Below are 18,680 nucleotides of genomic sequence, written 5' to 3' on the forward strand. Positions count from 1 at the left end.
GAGGGAGGCCCCTTCCTGCAGATCCATTATGAAGGCGTGGAGCTCCGGTGCCCCCTTTCCTGCAGTGCACATGTATTAAATGAAAGTGTGTTTTTTACCCACAAAACAGCATCAGCTTCATCATAAGGAACGTCAGTGTCACACCAAGTTAAATTTCATTTTGCAACTTCTCTGTCAGAATTTGCCTCCTTTTCTTCCTGCAGTCAGGACGTATTAAAATTTTAGTGAGGGGTGTTTCACTGACCGTTTATAGGTAACTATGGGCGTTTGAACGGTCGGACATGGAGCTCCCTCACATGTGCCACATTTCAAGTTGATTGTGAAGGGACCTTGCTTACAGATGTACATACGCATGGTTTTATAAGTCTGAATATTTTTTGCCATACGCCATTTTTGGCTTTTGGGCGTACGTACACTTTTAGTGAGGTTTCTACGAACAGTTTTTTAAATGAGACCCCAGGTTTTGTCCACGGGGGCATCGCTTTGTTGAGACAGTAGGGCCTTGTCTCCACAAAGTTTGAAGCTCATTATTATAGTGAATACCACTGCTATAACAACATTTCCCTTAATTGTATTAAGAGGTCTAACCCAAAACATTAAAAAGGGGAGTCCACACAGTTATGGCCGTATAGCGTACACACAGTACAATTGTCGTGGGTGGGTGAGTGCAGCGGCAGGACACTGAGGTGTGGACCCAAATGCAGACATAGGCGAGGAGTGCAGTCCAAAATATTTATTAAAACAATAAACTTAACCAAAACCGGCTTCCAAAGAGCACAAAGGTAAATCCAAACAAAAGATAATCCAATCCAAACCAATCGAGGGGAACAGACAGGTCCAGACCAAAATACAGAAACACAAACTGAACATCAAAAGACAAACAGGAAACAAGCACTCAAGACTAAACACTATCAGATAAAGTATCACCAAACAGAGAACACAAACCAACACTTAGCAGACAGAAAACTAAATAATACAAAAAAGCTAACCTAACCTAACAAGGAACAGACTAAGACTAGGATAAAAAGAGAACACAAAGCAGACAAGACCAAAATAATACAAACACAGAAGCAGGAGTGAATACAAAGACATGAACAAACAAAACCAAAATAAACGACTAAAACTAAGATACAAGACAGGTACTAAGAGAACTAAACATGAACAAAAGAATAAACAAGGCTACAAAGAAGAAACAGAAAACCCCAAACCATGACAGAACAAAAAAACATGAACTCAAAACCAAATCCCTAACAACAATAAAAGTAAAAGAAGACATGTACTGTCAGAGATTTAACTGATGTTTATATATAGTGTCAGTCCAAAAATACAACACCACAATTATTTCAGCAGATATGATGACATGCAGTCACATTGCATGATCGTGTGGTAGTTGGGTTATACTCTGCCTCCTGTGGCTGGGCTCTGTGTCTGACTGATGAACATGAAGAAACCACAGATTCTAGTTCACTCCAGCCTCAAAGCATTCCTGGAAGGGAGAAGGAAAGAGATGTGACAGATTCCTGATAACTCAGTTATTTCTCTGTCAACCATCCACATATCTCTCTGTGTATCTCAGACAGGCACACAGATATTACATAAAGTCCTCTTGCTGAATCCCTTTTCATCTCCTTTCACACAGATTGTTTCCTCAGACACGCAGTGAGCTCACATTACATGCTGTAAAGAGATGTGAAATTCAGATTTGACCTACACTGTCAGTGCTTTCAGATCCTCTCTGATTCTTTTATGTCTCCCTGTGTCTCACTTTACACCCCCTCTCACTCAAACCCACCCCTACCTCTTGCTGCGTCGGTGGAGGACAGCCTTGTTAATCTCCCTCAGCAGAGTTTCCTTGTTGTTCTTTATGTTGGCTTTCGCTATCTCCAACAGGGACTCAGTCTTCTCCTGGCTGAAGGGACGCTGGAAGGTGGAGAACTCCTTCATTTTTGCTTTGAACTCCTCTGCATCTATAGAAAACCATGAAGGGCTGTTAATGCTCTAGTAACATGTTACCCTTCTTTGCTTGACACCTTGTTAAAAGTGAAGAGTGAAGAGCTTAAATCAGTGTTGTCATTATCAGAAGACTCCATAATTACTGTATTTCAGGGTAAACTTTCTTGCATTAAAATCTAGACCATGGCTCATCCAGAAGTGAGTTTGCAATGTATATTAATATATACCATAAGTCTGTGCACCAAGCCGACATTTATTATGAAAGCTACAGAAAACATTACCAATCTAAGCAAATATATTACAGGCATGTTTGGACCCTGAACCATATCAAACTAAAATTAATTCATACAAAAGATTTACAACTAAATGATGTATTAATCTCGTTCTAAATTAGTTTAATGCCATTTAAATAGCGTGGGGGAAAATGATGCTATGTCAAAATGATCATCCATTTAGTTTTTTTTTTAGGGAAATCAAAAAAAAGAATTCTGCACGTGTGTGTGTGTGTGTGTGTGTGTGTGTTTGTGTAACAGACCTTTGCAGTTTTTCCTGTTGAACAGCGGCATGTAAACGATCGAGGGCTCCTTCCCTTTTCCCTCGAACACGTAGCAGTCCTTTGGCCAGTCTTTCTCCTCCAGGATTCTGGCGTCTATCTCTGGGAAAGGCTTCTTCACCGCAGCTGCGTAGTCTCTGGCAATAGTCAGAGTCTGTGAAGGGAGCAGATGGTGAGTGTTGTTTCAGACTCCCGGGTTTCACAGCTTTCATGCAGAAATTCAATATAAGATCCATAACCATGTTTTCAGTGGTGTATAAAGACCTTACACAATGAACTGTTATGTTTTTATCACCTTAGAATGAGCCATTTATATCTATATAACCGCGGGTCCTCTTACATGGTCGTCGCCATGTTTCCACAAACGAACAAAAGGCGCTACAGAGAGTGTTTCGTCAGAACATTCTTCTTCTTCTTTTACTTCTTCTTGGAGAATTCTGGAAGTGTAGACACTCATCACTACTTCGAATACGTACTATGGTAGAATAAGAAGTAATAATATACACCAGGGGTCGGCAAATAAGTTTTGCATCGGAACAATTTTTTTTATCCATTAGATGGTGGGTGACAACATGAGACAACATAATATTTACACTAATGATGCAGTGATCAGTTAGTGAAGTCCAACTCTCTCATCTAGAAGTTTGCGTGTTTGATCCCACATCAGGTTTTCATGTTTTTTCCCCTCTTTAACTAAAGCGACTGTTTCACATGCTCACGATAAAACATGTGCTGTAGTGTGTGTGTTCCAGCCTTCGTTCCGCATCCATCAACCTATGGAGACTTTTTCATTTCCCCAGTATCTCCAGGCCGAGGAAAATCCTGCGCTTGCTTTCCTGACGACTCTTTCAGATGTGTGTCAAGTAGGCTCCAGACTCTTTTTAATATGGTCCAGAATTTTTCAAACTAAAAGCTTTCAATTCAACTCCAAGTAGATCATAGCTGCAAAAAATATTTTATTTTGTAGGCAAAACCACTAAAGAGGAAGTGATTATGTGAGTTACTGTTGCTGTCATGACTGAGATATATTTAAGCACCGCTATCAAAGTATTTATTTATTTGTAATTTTTGCCACTATCAAAGCACCGTAATCTCACCAATCGGATCAGATATTATTGCTGTTGAGCAGTTTTGGCGAGGATCCATATTCACAGCGAGAATTAACTTGTTTTCCTTGTCAATGTTGTAAAATACCTTTGTAAACTTCATCCATGTGGTTTACAATGTTTCACACTCTTGGCCTACATTTTCCATATTATCCGTCAGTGATCCAAGTTGCAATATAGTTTTACTGAATAAATAAGTAAATATAATTTCTTAAAGAAACCTAATTTCTTGACTGGCTACTCCCTGCTGTCGCAGATGATGACCTCTTTTGCCTGGGGGTTATTGAAAAGTTGATGTGTTAAGGTGGTATTTAAAATGACCCGTAGGCAAATATACTTTCTTAAGGAAAATTACTGACTGTCAGTAGTATTAGTAGTATTTTACTATTACTGGCAACATGAGTTAGATTTAATTGGCTTGTAGTCACTGGTCTATATATGGTATTAGTGCTGTACTTCAGGTATTATGAGTTAGCTTCCATCCCGGATTTAGGCATACAAAAACACCACATGCAATTTCCAGTACCTCAAACATGTCTCCAGCGCTGTACTCTGGTGCGATGATGAGATCAATGTCTCTCTTGTCTCCCAGAAATGAAGGGTAGGCTACGTTAATCAGCAGCCCGGCGTCTATTAGGTGGAATCTCTCATTACTGAAGAGGCAAGGTGGAATGGTGGAATCTGCTGAGCAAGAGAATTTCAGAATTTTCTGGGGAAGCTGCAACGTTTGCGATTGCACACACCAACAAATAAAACAAAAAAAAAAGTCGATCTTTATAAATTTTTAATACAAATGAATTGACATGAATTGACAAGTCAAGTGAGCAAACAAGTCGGCAGATATTTTGGCAGGTGATAATCGTGGTCAAATGTTGGTCATAAAGATCCGCCCGGGTAACAGTTCACCATAATTCTGTGTTCACATACAACATGAATTTAATCTTCGCAACGCTTTCCTCACGCAGGTTTTATTGCTGGAGAAACTGCTGAGTATTACAAGCGAATAAACACAACCCATGAATACTACAGCTAAATGAACCCAAAGTAAACATTTTGCTGTGATTTAAATAGCAATAAACGGATCAAATTAATGCCGAAATAACTACAATATGATGGCAATTTCTTAGACATGAATTCATGCTTTGTCAGGTCTGTCAGCAAGCAAGCAGGATGACTTTTTCAGTGTTTGTTTTCTGGAGTTCGGATCGATCAGGGCTATGCTATGGTAACTTGTTCACAGTATAGTAAAATGATAGCTGGAATCAAGTATTCCTCAAGGTAGTTCAACGCTTTTCCTCGCTTTCTTTTCTCCAAGCAATGTCCATTTTTCTAAATATGAAGTAGTAGTCCAACAGAGCTCTGGGTGCCAACCGATGTTAACAACAACAGTGGAACAGATGTACACAGAAGCTCGCTGCTGAGAAGCTCTAGTGAAGATAAATCAACATTGTAATCCCAAAAACTAAAGTAAATTTAATAAAAGCAGTTAACTCTGAGCTCCTCCCCCGGGTAATTGGCGCAGTTGTCAGAGCATAATCCAGACCAACTATGGGTGTTTATGTGTCCAAAACTGCAACGCTGCTCCCCGTACACTTCCCCGTTCTTTAGCAGCTCTCCATTGTCCAGCAGCATTTCAATTCCCCACTCTCCCTGGTCTTCTCCAAACAACGCTCTGAAATCCGGACAATCTCACTGCTGATAGGCTTTCGCAACATAGCGTCAAACTAATGTCTTGCTCAAGTGGAACATTTTCAAGCATTTTCAATCAAGCCGCCCAAAACACTGGATTAGCTTTCACTGTGAACAAGAAGTGGTTGCGATTGTCATTTCCGATAAGTGCACAACGGCCGTGTTTGATTTGAAACAACTCTACCCTCTCGAAATTGGTAAATAGTACAAAAAATGCATAGTGTACACAGTGTACTACATGAGCGAATTGAGACTCAACATAACTCTTGTGACCGACTTGCATAAGTCATGTTAAGTAACTTCACTTGTACATAAGTTAAAATAAGTCAATATAGTCTTTTAGTTTCACACGGTACAAACACGGTCTTCTAATTTAAAGTCTTGTAGCGTTTGAGCCATCCATCCATCTTTAACGAGTATAGAAGCACTTTCTTGCTTTTTATACTACATCACCTGACTTCCTCCTTTGCTCCCAGCCCCTAGAGGTCGCTGCGTAACACGAACCGTAAATGTAAATATGGGTTGAAATAAGTTCCTTGCACAGATGACTTATATGGCCTTATATTAACTTAGTTATTTACTTACTTACCATAGAGCTGAGGGGAGTCATTTGACCCATTTTTTGATAAACCGTTTTATATTTTGGGAATTATGCACGTTTTCTTTCCTCCAGAGAGTTAAAAATGAGATCGATACCACTCTCACGCTAATGCCAACAGCCATTAGCAAAACAGGTAACATGGCTTTGTCCAAAAGTAACAAAATCCACCTACCAACACCTCTGAATCTCAACTGTTGTCTTTTAAATTTATACAAACAACTTCTGGCTGTAGCTTCATATTTACAGATATTAGAGTGCTATTGATCTTCTCATCTCATTCTTGACAAGAAAGTGAATAAGTGTATTATCCAAAATATCAAACTATTCCTATTATTGCGGAGTCTTCTCACCCTGGTATTGGTAGAGGAAGTTTCTGGTAGTTCCCCACTCCCATTTCACAATCAGGGGAAGAACATGCTTAGTAAGCAGAGAGACTGGGGAAAAACATGGAAAAGAATACACAGACGGGTTTAGCTCATTTAACTAAAATGGATCTGTTTGTCCACAGCTTTGACAAGTTTGGCTGTTTATCTGCCGTACACTGACCATGTGTTTTAAAAGCTCCATCCTCCAGACTTTGGCTCCAGGTCTCTACTGCCGCCAGCAGCTCCAGACTCCACTGCTCAGAGAGACTCTTTCTTTCCTCCAAGCTCTTTGACTCCAGCCACGCAGACTCATTATAATTTACCTTGTCTGGAAAAGATAAGAATTGAATGGACACTGTGGCATTTTGAATTAGACAATTGCTTTGTAATTATTTCATCACAGTCACAGAAAGTTGAATTGGGAAGAAAATTGAAACATTGATGGCATTCCTTTCTAGTGGCTGAAATGTTTGCAGATTAGCTTGCAGCTACCAAAAACAAATGGATTTTTGGAGGTCAGTTTCATTGTAAATTATCTGAGCAGGATCATTATCATCATCACCACTACCTTCTAGTATTTTCTGCAGCTTGTCTAGGTCAGACAGAGCAGTAGGATCCTTGATGGTGCTTCTGGTCAGGGCTATTAGTTTATGAAGATCACTGTGTACCCTGAGGTAAACTTCACCAGCACCATCTACATGTCCAGGCACTGAAACAAACACACACACACACACACAGAAAGTATAAAAACCATAATGTTGTGTTATATATATATATATATATATATATATATATGCTGAAACGATACATCAATTAAATTGAGTACTAAAAAGCATGCAATTCTTTGCATCGATGCTACTTGGAATAGACCCGCAAGGAACCGCAACGTGCATGCAATTGTTGGCTGTATGACAAGCACGCAAAACTCTGCACAAGACCAGTAAATGGCAGGCAAATATATGTATATAGCAGATGAAAGCAGCTTCTAAAAATACATTTAGTGTGTACGGAAATGTCAAATGGCGATTACCATTTAGCCAGGGAGGGATGACCTCTCTGATAGTCTTCTCATCAGCCAGCGCACAACCTAGGACACCTGCGTGGTTTCAACACACACACACACACACACATGCACATGGAATAATACAGATGCATGATCAGCAATACTACAGTATTACTACCTGCAGATATATTAGATATTTATATTTGATAAATACATAAACACTATTTTCTGCCACAGTTTTGCTTATTTCACATTAGAGATTTCAGTTTTTCTTTTTCTGTGCTCTTCTCACTGGCACGAAGTGGGCTCATGTACATCTGTGCTTCAATCAGCATTTAACAATACTAAAATGGTAAATGGACTGAATGCATAGTGCCTTTCCCATCTTCTGACCAATCAAAGCACTTTACACTACATGTCACCATTCACCCCATTCACACACTGATGTCAGTGGCTAACTGCTGATCAGAAACAAAAACTAACATTCAGAACTGAGAGGAATTTGGCAATTTAGGGTTCAGTATCTTGGCCAGGGACACTGACACTGCTCGACATGAAGACTGGAGGAGCAGGGGAGTGGCTCAGGAGTCCACCACTAATCTGAAGATTAGTGGTGGACTCCTGAGCCACAGCCACCCCTAAAATCAAACTCTAATGACAGTTGGTGGGTCGTTTTTCTAGCAAACTGACAAATGTAAATTTGTAATAAGTTTAATATATATCATGCTTTTAGCTCTGTTTTGGTCTAAAATAACTGGCTCTTTAGTTGCTATATGCTCCACTATAATCAGGGCTTAACTATTTTGCTCACTAGCCTAGTCGATTTCCAAAGTTACTAACCACGCAGCTTTTTACTAGCCACATTTTTGTTGTTGGAAAATTACGTTTTTTTAAAATTGGCGGGCTAAAATGTGTGAATATTATCATTAGCTCTGATAAGGTTGTGTGTAAAGCTCCTTTTTTAAAAAAAAAACATGTAGTCTTTTAAGAAAAACACATAAAAGAGTAGCTTCTTATTGTATATAATGAAAATGATGCATGGGGGTAAAAGATGAACTGAAAAGATAAAAACTAAACAGAATTTTTTTTTTTTTTCAGAAACACTATGAACAGCTGTAAATACTGTAATACAGAGTTGAAAATGATCTGCATTCGAAACAAGAGCAAAGAATAACAAATTATTTTTGTCTAAGAAAAAATCCACTATAAAGGCAACAGGATTAAAACTTTATGTAGGCCTGTATCATTTTAGCTTATATAAAGTTTATAAAAATGTTTTGCATCTGCATTTCCTCAGAGCTCTGACTGTATTTATGTATTTATGTTTCTAATCACGAAGCTCTGGTAACTCTGAGTAACTGTAGATATGTTCACCTGAAACGAGTACCCAGGTCTTTATTTACCAGATTATTCCCATACAAACGCATGAGCACTTAAGCTTCATTTATACTCCTGCGTAGGCATTTATACTTGTGCGTCAATGTCATTCTGCAATTACACCCCCAAATGCTAGTAGGCAGTAGCGTCACTAATGTGAATGGGGGAAATTGTAAAATTGTATACGTGCGGCTGGTATAGACTTTTCAAATGTTATCGACAGAATGGATCACATTCTGAACGAGTCGCTTTGCTCAGCTTGTGATGGTCAAATATATTGATCCACCGTGTTACAGCCGCCGTTTTGGCTGCTAGTAAAAATTACTACAAAGCACAGGGCACTTCCGGGTGGCTCGGAGGCATAGCGAGGCTACCCTGCCGACCAATCACAGTGCTTACGGTCCGCGTCGACTCAACGTGTAGTTACATTTTTGAGGAGGTGCACGTCAGGCGATCGCGTAGCCTCTGCGTAGCCCCGCAGTCACCTACACTGTCGATTCGACGCAGAAGTATAAATTACACTTTAGGCTGTAATAAAACATAGGATTAACTGTGGAAAGAAATTTTCAACACACCAAAGTGGCTAGTGGCAGTGACTGTTACGTGCCACGGCTGAAATCCACCCACATTTGGCAGGTTGGCGGGGGTTAATGTCAAGCCCTATTTATAACCAATCAGTTACCACAATCGAGACTTCATAAATACTATGTACAAATTACTTCAAAATAAAAGCAGTGCTGAGGTAGGTATTTCCAGAGGCCTGTACCACGAAGCAGGATTTGAGCTTATCCAGATTATTTTAGTTGTTAACCCTGGGTTTTCAGTATCACGAAGGTGGTTCACTTCTTACCGCGGTAGATGGCCATGGTAACTTTTGCTGAATGGCTAACCTGCTCCTGAGCACATCAACTCTATGAAAGCACCGCCTACTGACCAATTAGCTCTCTTGGAGAATGACATCACCATCTGTAGGAAATCCCATAGACTGTTTTATAGGCTGCTTCATGTTCGCTGCTGTGAGAAACTCTTGTTTGCCATATCATCCTACAGAGACGATTGAAAGCCTTGTAGCTACTATTGTACAGGTTTTTACAGTAGCCTACTAACTGCTTTGAAATGTGTTTTATAGCCTATTTTTTATTTGCTCCCCAGTCCGTTTCACACAGCCTTTCGCAGCCATTAAAATGAATGGGTAAAATGTTTCTTATGTGAGGCTGAACAATATGAGCAGTTTGGTAGGGATATTGAAATACTAAATGTTAATATGAACATAGTTATTTATTTTATGTTAGTAGCATTCTTATAGGCTATCGCAGAGACTGGTCACGTTCCTCTCCACCTTTTGCGATGTGGGCGTAGATATTGAAGTGAGTTTTCAGTAGCCTAACTGTTGAGATTCAGTCTTTCCACCACTATTTGAGCACATTTCATGGCACAAAAGGATTTTTTGTTTTGTTGCCTTATGAAGTTAATTTAGAAAAATGTTTGGAAACCTTTTGAGTGTGTTAAATAAATTGATCTCATTTTTGAAGTGATGAGAAGTTTTTTAAAGTGAGGTGGAACGACCAATAAGGCTATTCAGCGCTTGAGTCTTTTAATGTGGAAATGCCAACACACAGCCGAGCTGAAAAAATAAGGCCAGTATTTTCATACAGCTCATAAGAACGCATCAAATCAACACATTTTAGGCTACGCCTGTTCATTTATGGATTCACACTGTCTGCGATTTTCTGTCTCCCCGCATGTGTCAGCTGCAGCTGTGTTACTTAGACCATGTCATTTTTCTGTAGTGTTACAGTTTGCTCTTCATTTGTAAAATATGACACTCTGCGGCCAGTAGACTTCTTCATGTCTGTGATTGGTCATCTGCTGCTAACACCGCCTCTTTTATGTGAAGACGCTCACGGCTGGATTGGGAAACCCTGGATTGATTAATCGAGTTGATAACCAGCTTCATGTGACCGCTTATCCCGATTGTTAGGATTAGTTAATCGAGATAATGAAAAGAGATCCTGGGTATGTTGAACTCGCTTCATGGTACAGTCCCCAGGTGTTTAATTGTTGGTTTCACACTGCTATTACCCACTGTTGCCATCAAACACTTTTCTGAGCCTTTGAACACACACACCTTGTAGTCTGACCATGTCCATCGGTGGCTTCCTCTCCAGCAGCTCTCCACTCTGAAATTTGCTGCCCAGGAGCGAAGTTTCAAGGAAGAGACCCAACTCTGTAAAACCAGCCTCATGAGGGCTCACTTCGAACCATTTCCCTGAGAGACAGAGAGTCTTTTTTATACTTAATACAATTCAGTAACTCACTTGCTCTAGAGTGCATACTGTAGGTCCTAATGTGACGTGCAGACGTGGGTGTGTGTACCTTCTATTGGCCCGTTTGAAAAGCAGTGCTTCTCTATGGCGCAGTAGATGGGGTAAGGGTTGGTGGCATTTCTGCTCGCCTCATCTGAAAGACGTCGTGCTTCCATCTGATGAAACACAAGATATTTCTCTGAAGGACAATATATATAGAATATTTATAGCAGAGTGTGTTTCATTTCAAATGGGATATATTAAGAGTAAAAGTGAGTGTATCATTGCCATGGAACCTGTTTCATGATCCCAGCAGAGGTGAAGACCCCCCAAATATCACTTAGAGAGAAGTCCTCCTCCTTTGCCATCTCGCCCAACCAGGCCAGAGCCTCCTCCAGCTCGACCCCAGGACCTGATAGCCTCGACACTGGCTCCTCCATGTTTGCGCTCCACTGAGGGTCGATGTACAGGGAAGACATGGACCTGAGAGAGACAGGTACACATAGGAGATAGTGCTTTCACAACATTTGCTTTTAAAGCTGTTCCAGCCAAATGCTTATGTGATAATACACCCATTGTATCAGTCTAATTGAAAACCTGGGGTTTAAACAGAAAGAAGCAACCATTTTCACTAACTAATGACTGGAAAACTCCTCACTGGACATCGAACTACAAAACCAACTTCCCTTGACTGCAAGTTGCTGGCGCAACCCTGCTAGTAGACTAAATTTGGCCATCCTCTCCGGGCTATGGAAACCAAGAGCAGCCCTGCTTGCAATTCAGCCACACTTGGACATGCCTCTAGGGATAGCAGTCAGTATGTCCTACTTTGGTCCACACAAAAATATTGCTCATCACACTAAACAAAGATGGTGAACATGGTATTACAAGCAGCTGGAGTAAACCTGTGACTCATGTTCCAGAAGATAGGAAAAGGTAGTGATAATGCAAATAACTAAATAAACAATATATCATATGCTTCTCTCCTGATGTCTACTTAAGGATGACAAATACAATTAAACAATCTAATTTTTATTCAGTATTTCAGTATTAAACAAAACACTCTTCATTATTTACCAAAAATCCAAAATGTTTGTGAGCTCAAGGTCATGAGCTGGAAATATCCAGGTCATGGAAAATTCAAGAGGCTGTGGCTACTTTAAATATGTCTGTAACAGCAGGACAGAGAGGAGTTAAAACACGTTTTTAGTTAGTAGAGATTACAGCTAAAAGTTATATTACAAAATTACATTAGAAGAGAGCATTGGTGGTTATTATGGAAGAAACCACTTTACAGTAACATATTTATTTCCCCAATGGTATTTATTTCTGTCTGCTCTTTTTACATTTCTCTATGCATTTCTGCCTCATTATGCAAATAAGGGGGCCTATTGGTGGACCACTGAGACGGCAGAGAAGTGTTGCTACTTGTCTTCCTTCAGTGAGTTCATCAGTGAACTGTGGTGTTTAGCAACTCGATTTGAAGACAATACTACCAGTCATGTCTTCTTTTTTTTTTCGTAGGGACACTTTGAAAGACAGTGTTTTCAGTCTGCAATAAAGGGAGCCGTTGTTTGTGTAAAGCAGAGTCAGCTAGCACAGCTAAATTTGGAGTGCAAACATTGCAAACAAAAGGTTTCCTTGTTTTAAGTGTAAGCTGGACATGGTAAAGTAGAAAACTGTAAAACCCTAGAAAGTAGTTATTTTGATTTTTATTTCAACAAGGTGTTTGGCAAGAATAACACTTATGGTTAAATGTTAGTGAATTTTATGACTTGCAGGAGTCAATGAAAGGTTTAACACTCATGAAGAGTGAATTAATAGGAGTAAATTATGAATAACAGTGGATGTTATTTCTTTGTTAGTGTAGAACTTGATTTGCATTTTTTAGTGTGGTGTAGTGTTAAATGTTAACTTTACACTCTTTACTGAGTAGCTAACCTTGTAATATAATATAGACAGTTAATTCACACAATGGCCTCGAGGGAGGATGCTGGCGGAGCTGCTGGGGGATGTGGCTGACCATCTTGAAAACAGGAAGTTTCAACTGACATGTTGGCGTGTGTATTGGTTGGTACACAAGAAGGAGGAGGCTGGCTTGAAGCTTGAAGGAGAACATTAGCACAATGGCATCCTAATGCTACACTGCAGAGGCACAACCTGAAGGAGTAACTAAATAAATGAGTGTGTTAGTATAATGTTATGCCATTAAGTAAAAAGTAAACTGGTAATATATGCAGTAATGCATTACTGTGATAATGCATTTTGACCAGTGGCCATGTTGCCCCGACCACTATCTTTAGCGCACCAGTGGCAGCGACCATACCACAGAATTGGCTACAACCCACTCCAGTGAAGTCAAGACAGTAGTAGTAGATCTGATCACATCACTATAACCAATCCTGCTTCAGACTGATGTTTGCACACATAAATAAATGTGGAAATGTAGAAATACAGGCATAAACAAATGTGGAAATGTGGAAATACAGGCATAAATAAATGTGGAAATGTAGAAATACAGGCATAAACAAATGTGGAAATGTGGAAATACAGGCATAAATAAATGTGGAAATGTGGAAATACAGGCATAAATAAATGTGGAAATGTAGAAATACAGGCATAAATAAATGTGGAAATGTAGAAATACAGGCATAAATAAATGTGGAAATGTGGAAATACAGGCATAAATAAATGTGGAAATGTGGAAATACAGGCATAAATAAATGTGGAAATACAGAAATAAATTACTGTAGAAATAAATGAATAACTATATAAATAAATGTAGAAACACAGTAATAAATACATGTAGAAATGCATAAATAAATACATAAGTAGCCTTTTTTATTCCATAAATATATCTAATTTTAATATATTTCTGCATTTAATTATTTATTTTTACATTTATTTATTTATTTATTTATTCATTCATTTATAGATATGTTATTTTTGGTCCCTCATAGATAAATACCAACCGATATAAATGACATTTGTGCTGATAGGGTTATGGTGATTGCCAAACATTCTATTTCTTCTTGCAACGTTTCATTCATACACAAACTCTTGTTATGCGTGTAAGTGTGTTACCATGTTGATCCAGAAACTCCTGCCAGGTAGAGCAGCGTGTCCACAAGACCTTCCTTTTTCATCTGATAGAGGGAACCTAACAGACCCACAGCTGCCCTCTGACCTCCACCTGATGCCAACCAAGTGATGTGGGGAACTGAATCCTGGTTGGAAAGATGATAGATAGTAAATGGAATAGCTGCTAAAGCATTTTAAGTAGTAGTCGACCGATATGGGGTTTTCAATGGCCGATGCCGATATTTAGAGAGCAGAGTGGCTGATATATAATGCTGATATCAAAACAAAGAAAATTAATGTATAATTCCATTATTCCAAGCAGAGTACAATCTGATATACATGGCTATCTTAGTCAGTAATGTGTTGTGATAGAATTTTAATTATTAATTAAATAGAAAAATACATTGGGTTATGCTGTAGATTTCAGATTTTGACTTGTATTTAAGTGAGAGTGCGGTGCAGCTTGTCAGAAGTGACCTCATTCAATTTGTGTGGAACAGACAAATCTGTACTCCCTTGTTATTGTTCTTGGTGACTTTAACAAAGGAAACCTCTGCCAAGAACTCCCCAAATACAGACAGTTTATCAAGTGTCCAACCAGGACTATACAGTATGTAGTTTTCATAGGCCACTAGAGGTGCAGTTTTCAGATTGCAACCTGGTGTGTGCTCGTACACATGCACACACAGAGACCTAAACACCGTGAGACAGCCTCACACAACAAGCTGGAACTCATGTAAACTCCCACTGCAACATTACAGTAATATTTTTATCAGCTTGAGGTTGAATTCATTCATGCTCATTGCATGATAATGCTATTCTGACTGCATTTAGCAAACGTGATACATATTCTTTAGCTTGCCTGCCCCTTTTCAATAACTATGTGTGTATCTTTCAGCAGAGGTTCAGCAATTTGAGCACAGCTAAATGTATTGGATGATAATGAAACAGTTAATGAGCTAGACTGAATATTATAAATGAGATTGTTTACACACTTTTTTTACAGATAGACCACAGTAAGTAACTTTACTGTAGTGGATGGATCTTACTCTGTGTTGTCGTCCTGTCCTGTTATGTGTTATGTTGCAAAATCAATATTTACAGACCCAATATCAAATCAGATCTTTAACAACAACAATATAACAGTCACACACACACAACACACACAAACCGACAGAGACAACTGTGAGGCCCTGTGTGAACTTGTTGTGTGAGCTTCTCCTATCTACTGAGGCTAATATGGTTGTATATGTGAGCACTACATTATAGCCACCTACAAAAACAAAGAAAATATCATTTTGCAAGATTGCGTCGAGCTGGGTTTGAGCTCGTTAGAGCAAAAGTAATACTTTTGGCCAACACACATAATAATATATATGTGCAGGAGGAAATTTTTGCTAACATGACACATTCCCAAAGAGAAAGAGACAGAAAGAAAATGTCTTTCCTGAAGTGTGAAAGGTTAATTTCTCACTGAAGTGCAGTTGATTCCCAGGCTGTTGAGTGACTCCAGAACTACTTGTTTCCTCTCATGAACATACTCCTGTTCGCCAGCACACAGAGCCTGGGACTGACGAATGAGTTTCTGGAAAGAATCAGTGACAGCTAACTGGATTAGACTGAATAGGTAATTATAATAATAAATAATAATATACTACAATACACTTTCAAAGCATAGTTAAAAAGTACTTCACGAAATTATATTCATTATATAATACATTATATAGAACAATAAAATTAAATAAAATTCAGACCATTACAGTACATAGAATTTAATAAAAATAACAAACAAAACAGTGAAATAATATGAAATAAGATAAAAAGCGTTAAGTAAACAACCATACAAATATTTAAGTGTGAAAATTTACTTTGATTTGAAGTTTGAAATGTGTATAGTAGGCAGATTTATTGCCACAATTACAACAAGCTGTAGAGTGAAATTGAGTTGTGTAACTCCCTTCTGCTACATAGCAGACAATATACATTTATAAAAAATCAATTATGAAAAATGGTAACAGAAATAAACTCTTCTGGAACAGTGAGAAACCCTACCTTAGAACTGGTTGCATATCCCTCCATGTTGTCTACTGCTACCAGATCTTCTGCAGCCACAAGCAAAAGGTAAATTCCTGCAATAGAAAAACGTGTTTTTCTAGCCTGCATGTTGGGGCATGGAAACAACATTCCTGTCAAATGAAATGCTACAGGTAAATCCAAGTTGTAATGAAAGTTTTGCCTTTGTCAGACCTCTCTTGTCCAACAAAGATGTTGCAATCTAGCAAGGAGGAGCTGCTGAGAGGCTGCAGTCACTGGCTGCATGTGAGCAGACATGAACAGATGTGCACATTCATGATCACGCCAGGGCTTGTACCAAAAACAAATCATTCAAGCAGTCAGATATATTTTTGAACTCTCATTCACACACATACACAAATGCACATCAAACTCAGACACACACACAAGCTTCTTCTACCATGTGTTGGTTACAGGGAGAAATATTTCTCTATACATTTCAGAAGTCAAATTCAATCAGGCTGAAAAACAAGGTATGAAGTTGAAGTACAATTGCTCCCACCCAAGGCACATAAATTAACCAGAGAGTAGGGCTGAAAGGCTTCTCATTCTTCCTCTTTCTTCTCACAATGCTGTTGTGGATTTTGTGGCTTACTTTAGTCTTTATGTCTAATCAAGGACACGATCAGTTGGAGAGTATATGGAATCAACAGGAAATCAATCAATGATTGATTGTATGAATGACAAGATGACACTGAAATCTGCCGATCCTTTCCTTAAAGGTGGAATGAGTAGAATTTGGTGGAATGAGTAGAATTTTCTTAAAAAAATGTATAGTGACCGTCTGTATTAAATGTCTAACTCCAGATTCAAAACTTTCCTTGTCAACCCCGTCAATCCTCTCTCACTTTAGATTCCAGAGAGCAGGGCACTGATTCCATAACCTGGAATGAGCTCCTTAAGGGGCCAGTTCACTGGTTATCTGTAATGAGGTGTGCAGGTGTAGGCAGTGTGGATGTTAAAGTAAGTAAATACTAATTTACCAGTCCAGAAGAGGGGGAAGAAAATTAAGACAAAAAGTTTCTTAAGGAGTCCACCCAAAGAGAAATTGCTGTGTATAATTTTAGAGCACTATAGCCTAAATTGTTATTATTAATTATTAGGGAAATGGTGGTCTACATTCTCAGTTCATTTAAAGTGTTATTTTATTAGGCGGTGGGCCGAGGCCGCGTATCTGCTTTAGCTTTAGAAAATAATGATCCCTATCGAGGGAGAACCCAGATTGTTTAAAGTTGTGAAGATTATTTTATTCTTAATCAGATTCCGTTTGTTGCCACTCGAAAATCTTGCAAATATTTTATTTCTTTTCCTCGAATGTTTGTGACTGTGCTTTGGCCAGTGTCTTTGAATGTTTTCATTTTCATTTTCTTTATAGGGTCATGGAATAATGCCTCTGCCTTGACGATCCTTTTTTCACAGAACTCTGTGAGAGCATTTGAACCTCGTTGTTTTGCCAAGTAAATCTTTGGCAATATTGTCTGATGCCTGTTGACCAGAGGAGATTTGATAAACGGACTCTCCATCCAGCAAAGGGTCGAAAGGATTGACCATATTTTGGATTGTGGCAATAATGTTCATCACATCCACCTGATCTCGCTGCATTCTAGTGTTATCCAGCTCAGAGTTTAGATGTGATACTGGGCACTGTCCAGCCATTGATTTACATTCAAGTGCGATGGCTGCCCGCTCGTGTTGTGTCAGGGTCCATCAGTGAACTGCACCTTTGTTTACAGTGAATCCACTGATGCCTCCCTTTGTCTTTGAATCACGATTGGCTGTTTGTTCAATGACTTGATCACATGCAGTCCTGGCAAAACCATGCTTTTGATGCCTCTGCGCCACAAATTCACCTGAAAGAAGTCGATGGTGATGATGTGTGTCTTCCAGATTGGTCATCTCAACCCAATACGCTGTGAGATACCTGGGATAAATGACTTTGTCACATGCAAAAAACCAGGGCAGCATAGATTGCACAATAGACAAATGGAGAGCCCAGTTCCCCTCTATAGTCGCCCTGATGAAAAGAAGCAAGTTTTCTACCATGTCAATGTATGTGCCCCAGAATGTAAAGGTCTGGTTGGAGTTGTTTCTTTTCGCAAATTCTTCGTACTCTTTCAGCACCTGCATAAATGCGTTAGAGGTAAGCGTGGCATTGAACTCCTCACTTGGAAATGTCTTTTGCAAATTTGTTGCAACCTTTAAAGCTGCTGCATGGTCTTTGTGTGTGAGGGTGTCCAGGTATGCCTGCCACCACAATCTCTGGAGTGCTTCCATCAGGAGCTTGTGTGCACACAGGCTCCTGTTGTAGTGATGACCTGTGATGACTCTATCAAGAGGGCCTGCAGCCACAAGTTCAGATTCAATCAAGATATCCTGCAAGCCTGCATCAGCAAAAAGCTTACTAATACATGAAAGATAAGCCATGACTATGTGAAACTCTCCCATCCTTATTACAAGTCTCTCTGAGTAAGAGCTTGTCTGCCAACGGATCTCTTGGGCCTTGGCATATATGGCTTGATCCATAATTATCACCATTACTTTTTGTTTAAGGATGTCAGCAATAGCAATGGAGT

At 39.2% G+C, this 18,680-nt stretch overlaps 1 protein-coding gene across 3 annotated transcripts; it reads right to left on the reverse strand.

Annotated features, from left to right (window-relative positions):
- Positions 1-718: 718 nt before the first annotated feature.
- On the reverse strand, positions 719-16,304 carry LOC123983973 (cytosolic phospholipase A2 gamma-like). 3 transcript variants are annotated; one of them, XM_046070513.1, is made up of 15 exons: positions 16,282-16,304; positions 16,087-16,163; positions 15,509-15,619; positions 14,038-14,180; positions 11,250-11,436; positions 11,024-11,129; positions 10,776-10,916; positions 7,298-7,363; positions 6,836-6,976; positions 6,449-6,595; positions 6,253-6,336; positions 4,139-4,296; positions 2,489-2,660; positions 1,799-1,967; positions 719-1,486 (listed from the first exon to the last, which is right to left on the reverse strand). In XM_046070513.1, exons 2-15 carry the CDS (start codon positions 16,111-16,113, stop codon positions 1,465-1,467), a joined length of 1,674 nt encoding a protein of 557 aa, XP_045926469.1. In that variant the 5' UTR covers positions 16,114-16,163; positions 16,282-16,304; the 3' UTR covers positions 719-1,464. The 3 variants fall into 3 exon arrangements, with proteins under 3 accessions (XP_045926469.1, XP_045926459.1, XP_045926451.1); XM_046070503.1 differs by lacking the exon at positions 16,282-16,304 and having other exon boundaries at positions 4,139-4,293; positions 16,087-16,246; XM_046070495.1 differs by lacking the exon at positions 16,282-16,304 and having other exon boundaries at positions 16,087-16,246.
- Between the last annotated feature and the right edge of the window lie 2,376 nt (positions 16,305-18,680).

The sequence above is a fragment of the Micropterus dolomieu genome, linkage group LG02 (assembly GCF_021292245.1).
Source record: "Micropterus dolomieu isolate WLL.071019.BEF.003 ecotype Adirondacks linkage group LG02, ASM2129224v1, whole genome shotgun sequence".
NCBI lineage: Eukaryota > Metazoa > Chordata > Actinopteri > Centrarchiformes > Centrarchidae > Micropterus > Micropterus dolomieu.

Excerpts from the sequence above, each read along its gene's own strand:
- LOC123983973 (XM_046070495.1), bottom strand. The coding sequence starts at position 16,218 with ATGTTGTTTCCATGCCCCAACATGCAGGCTAGAAAAACACGTTTTTCT. Across the intron at positions 11,437-14,037 it reads GGAGTTTCTGGATCAACATG|GTCCATGTCTTCCCTGTACA; the intron begins GTAACACACTTA and ends TGTCTCTCTCAG. Across the intron at positions 6,596-6,835 it reads GCTGCAGAAAATACTAGAAG|ACAAGGTAAATTATAATGAG; the intron begins GTAGTGGTGATG and ends TATCTTTTCCAG.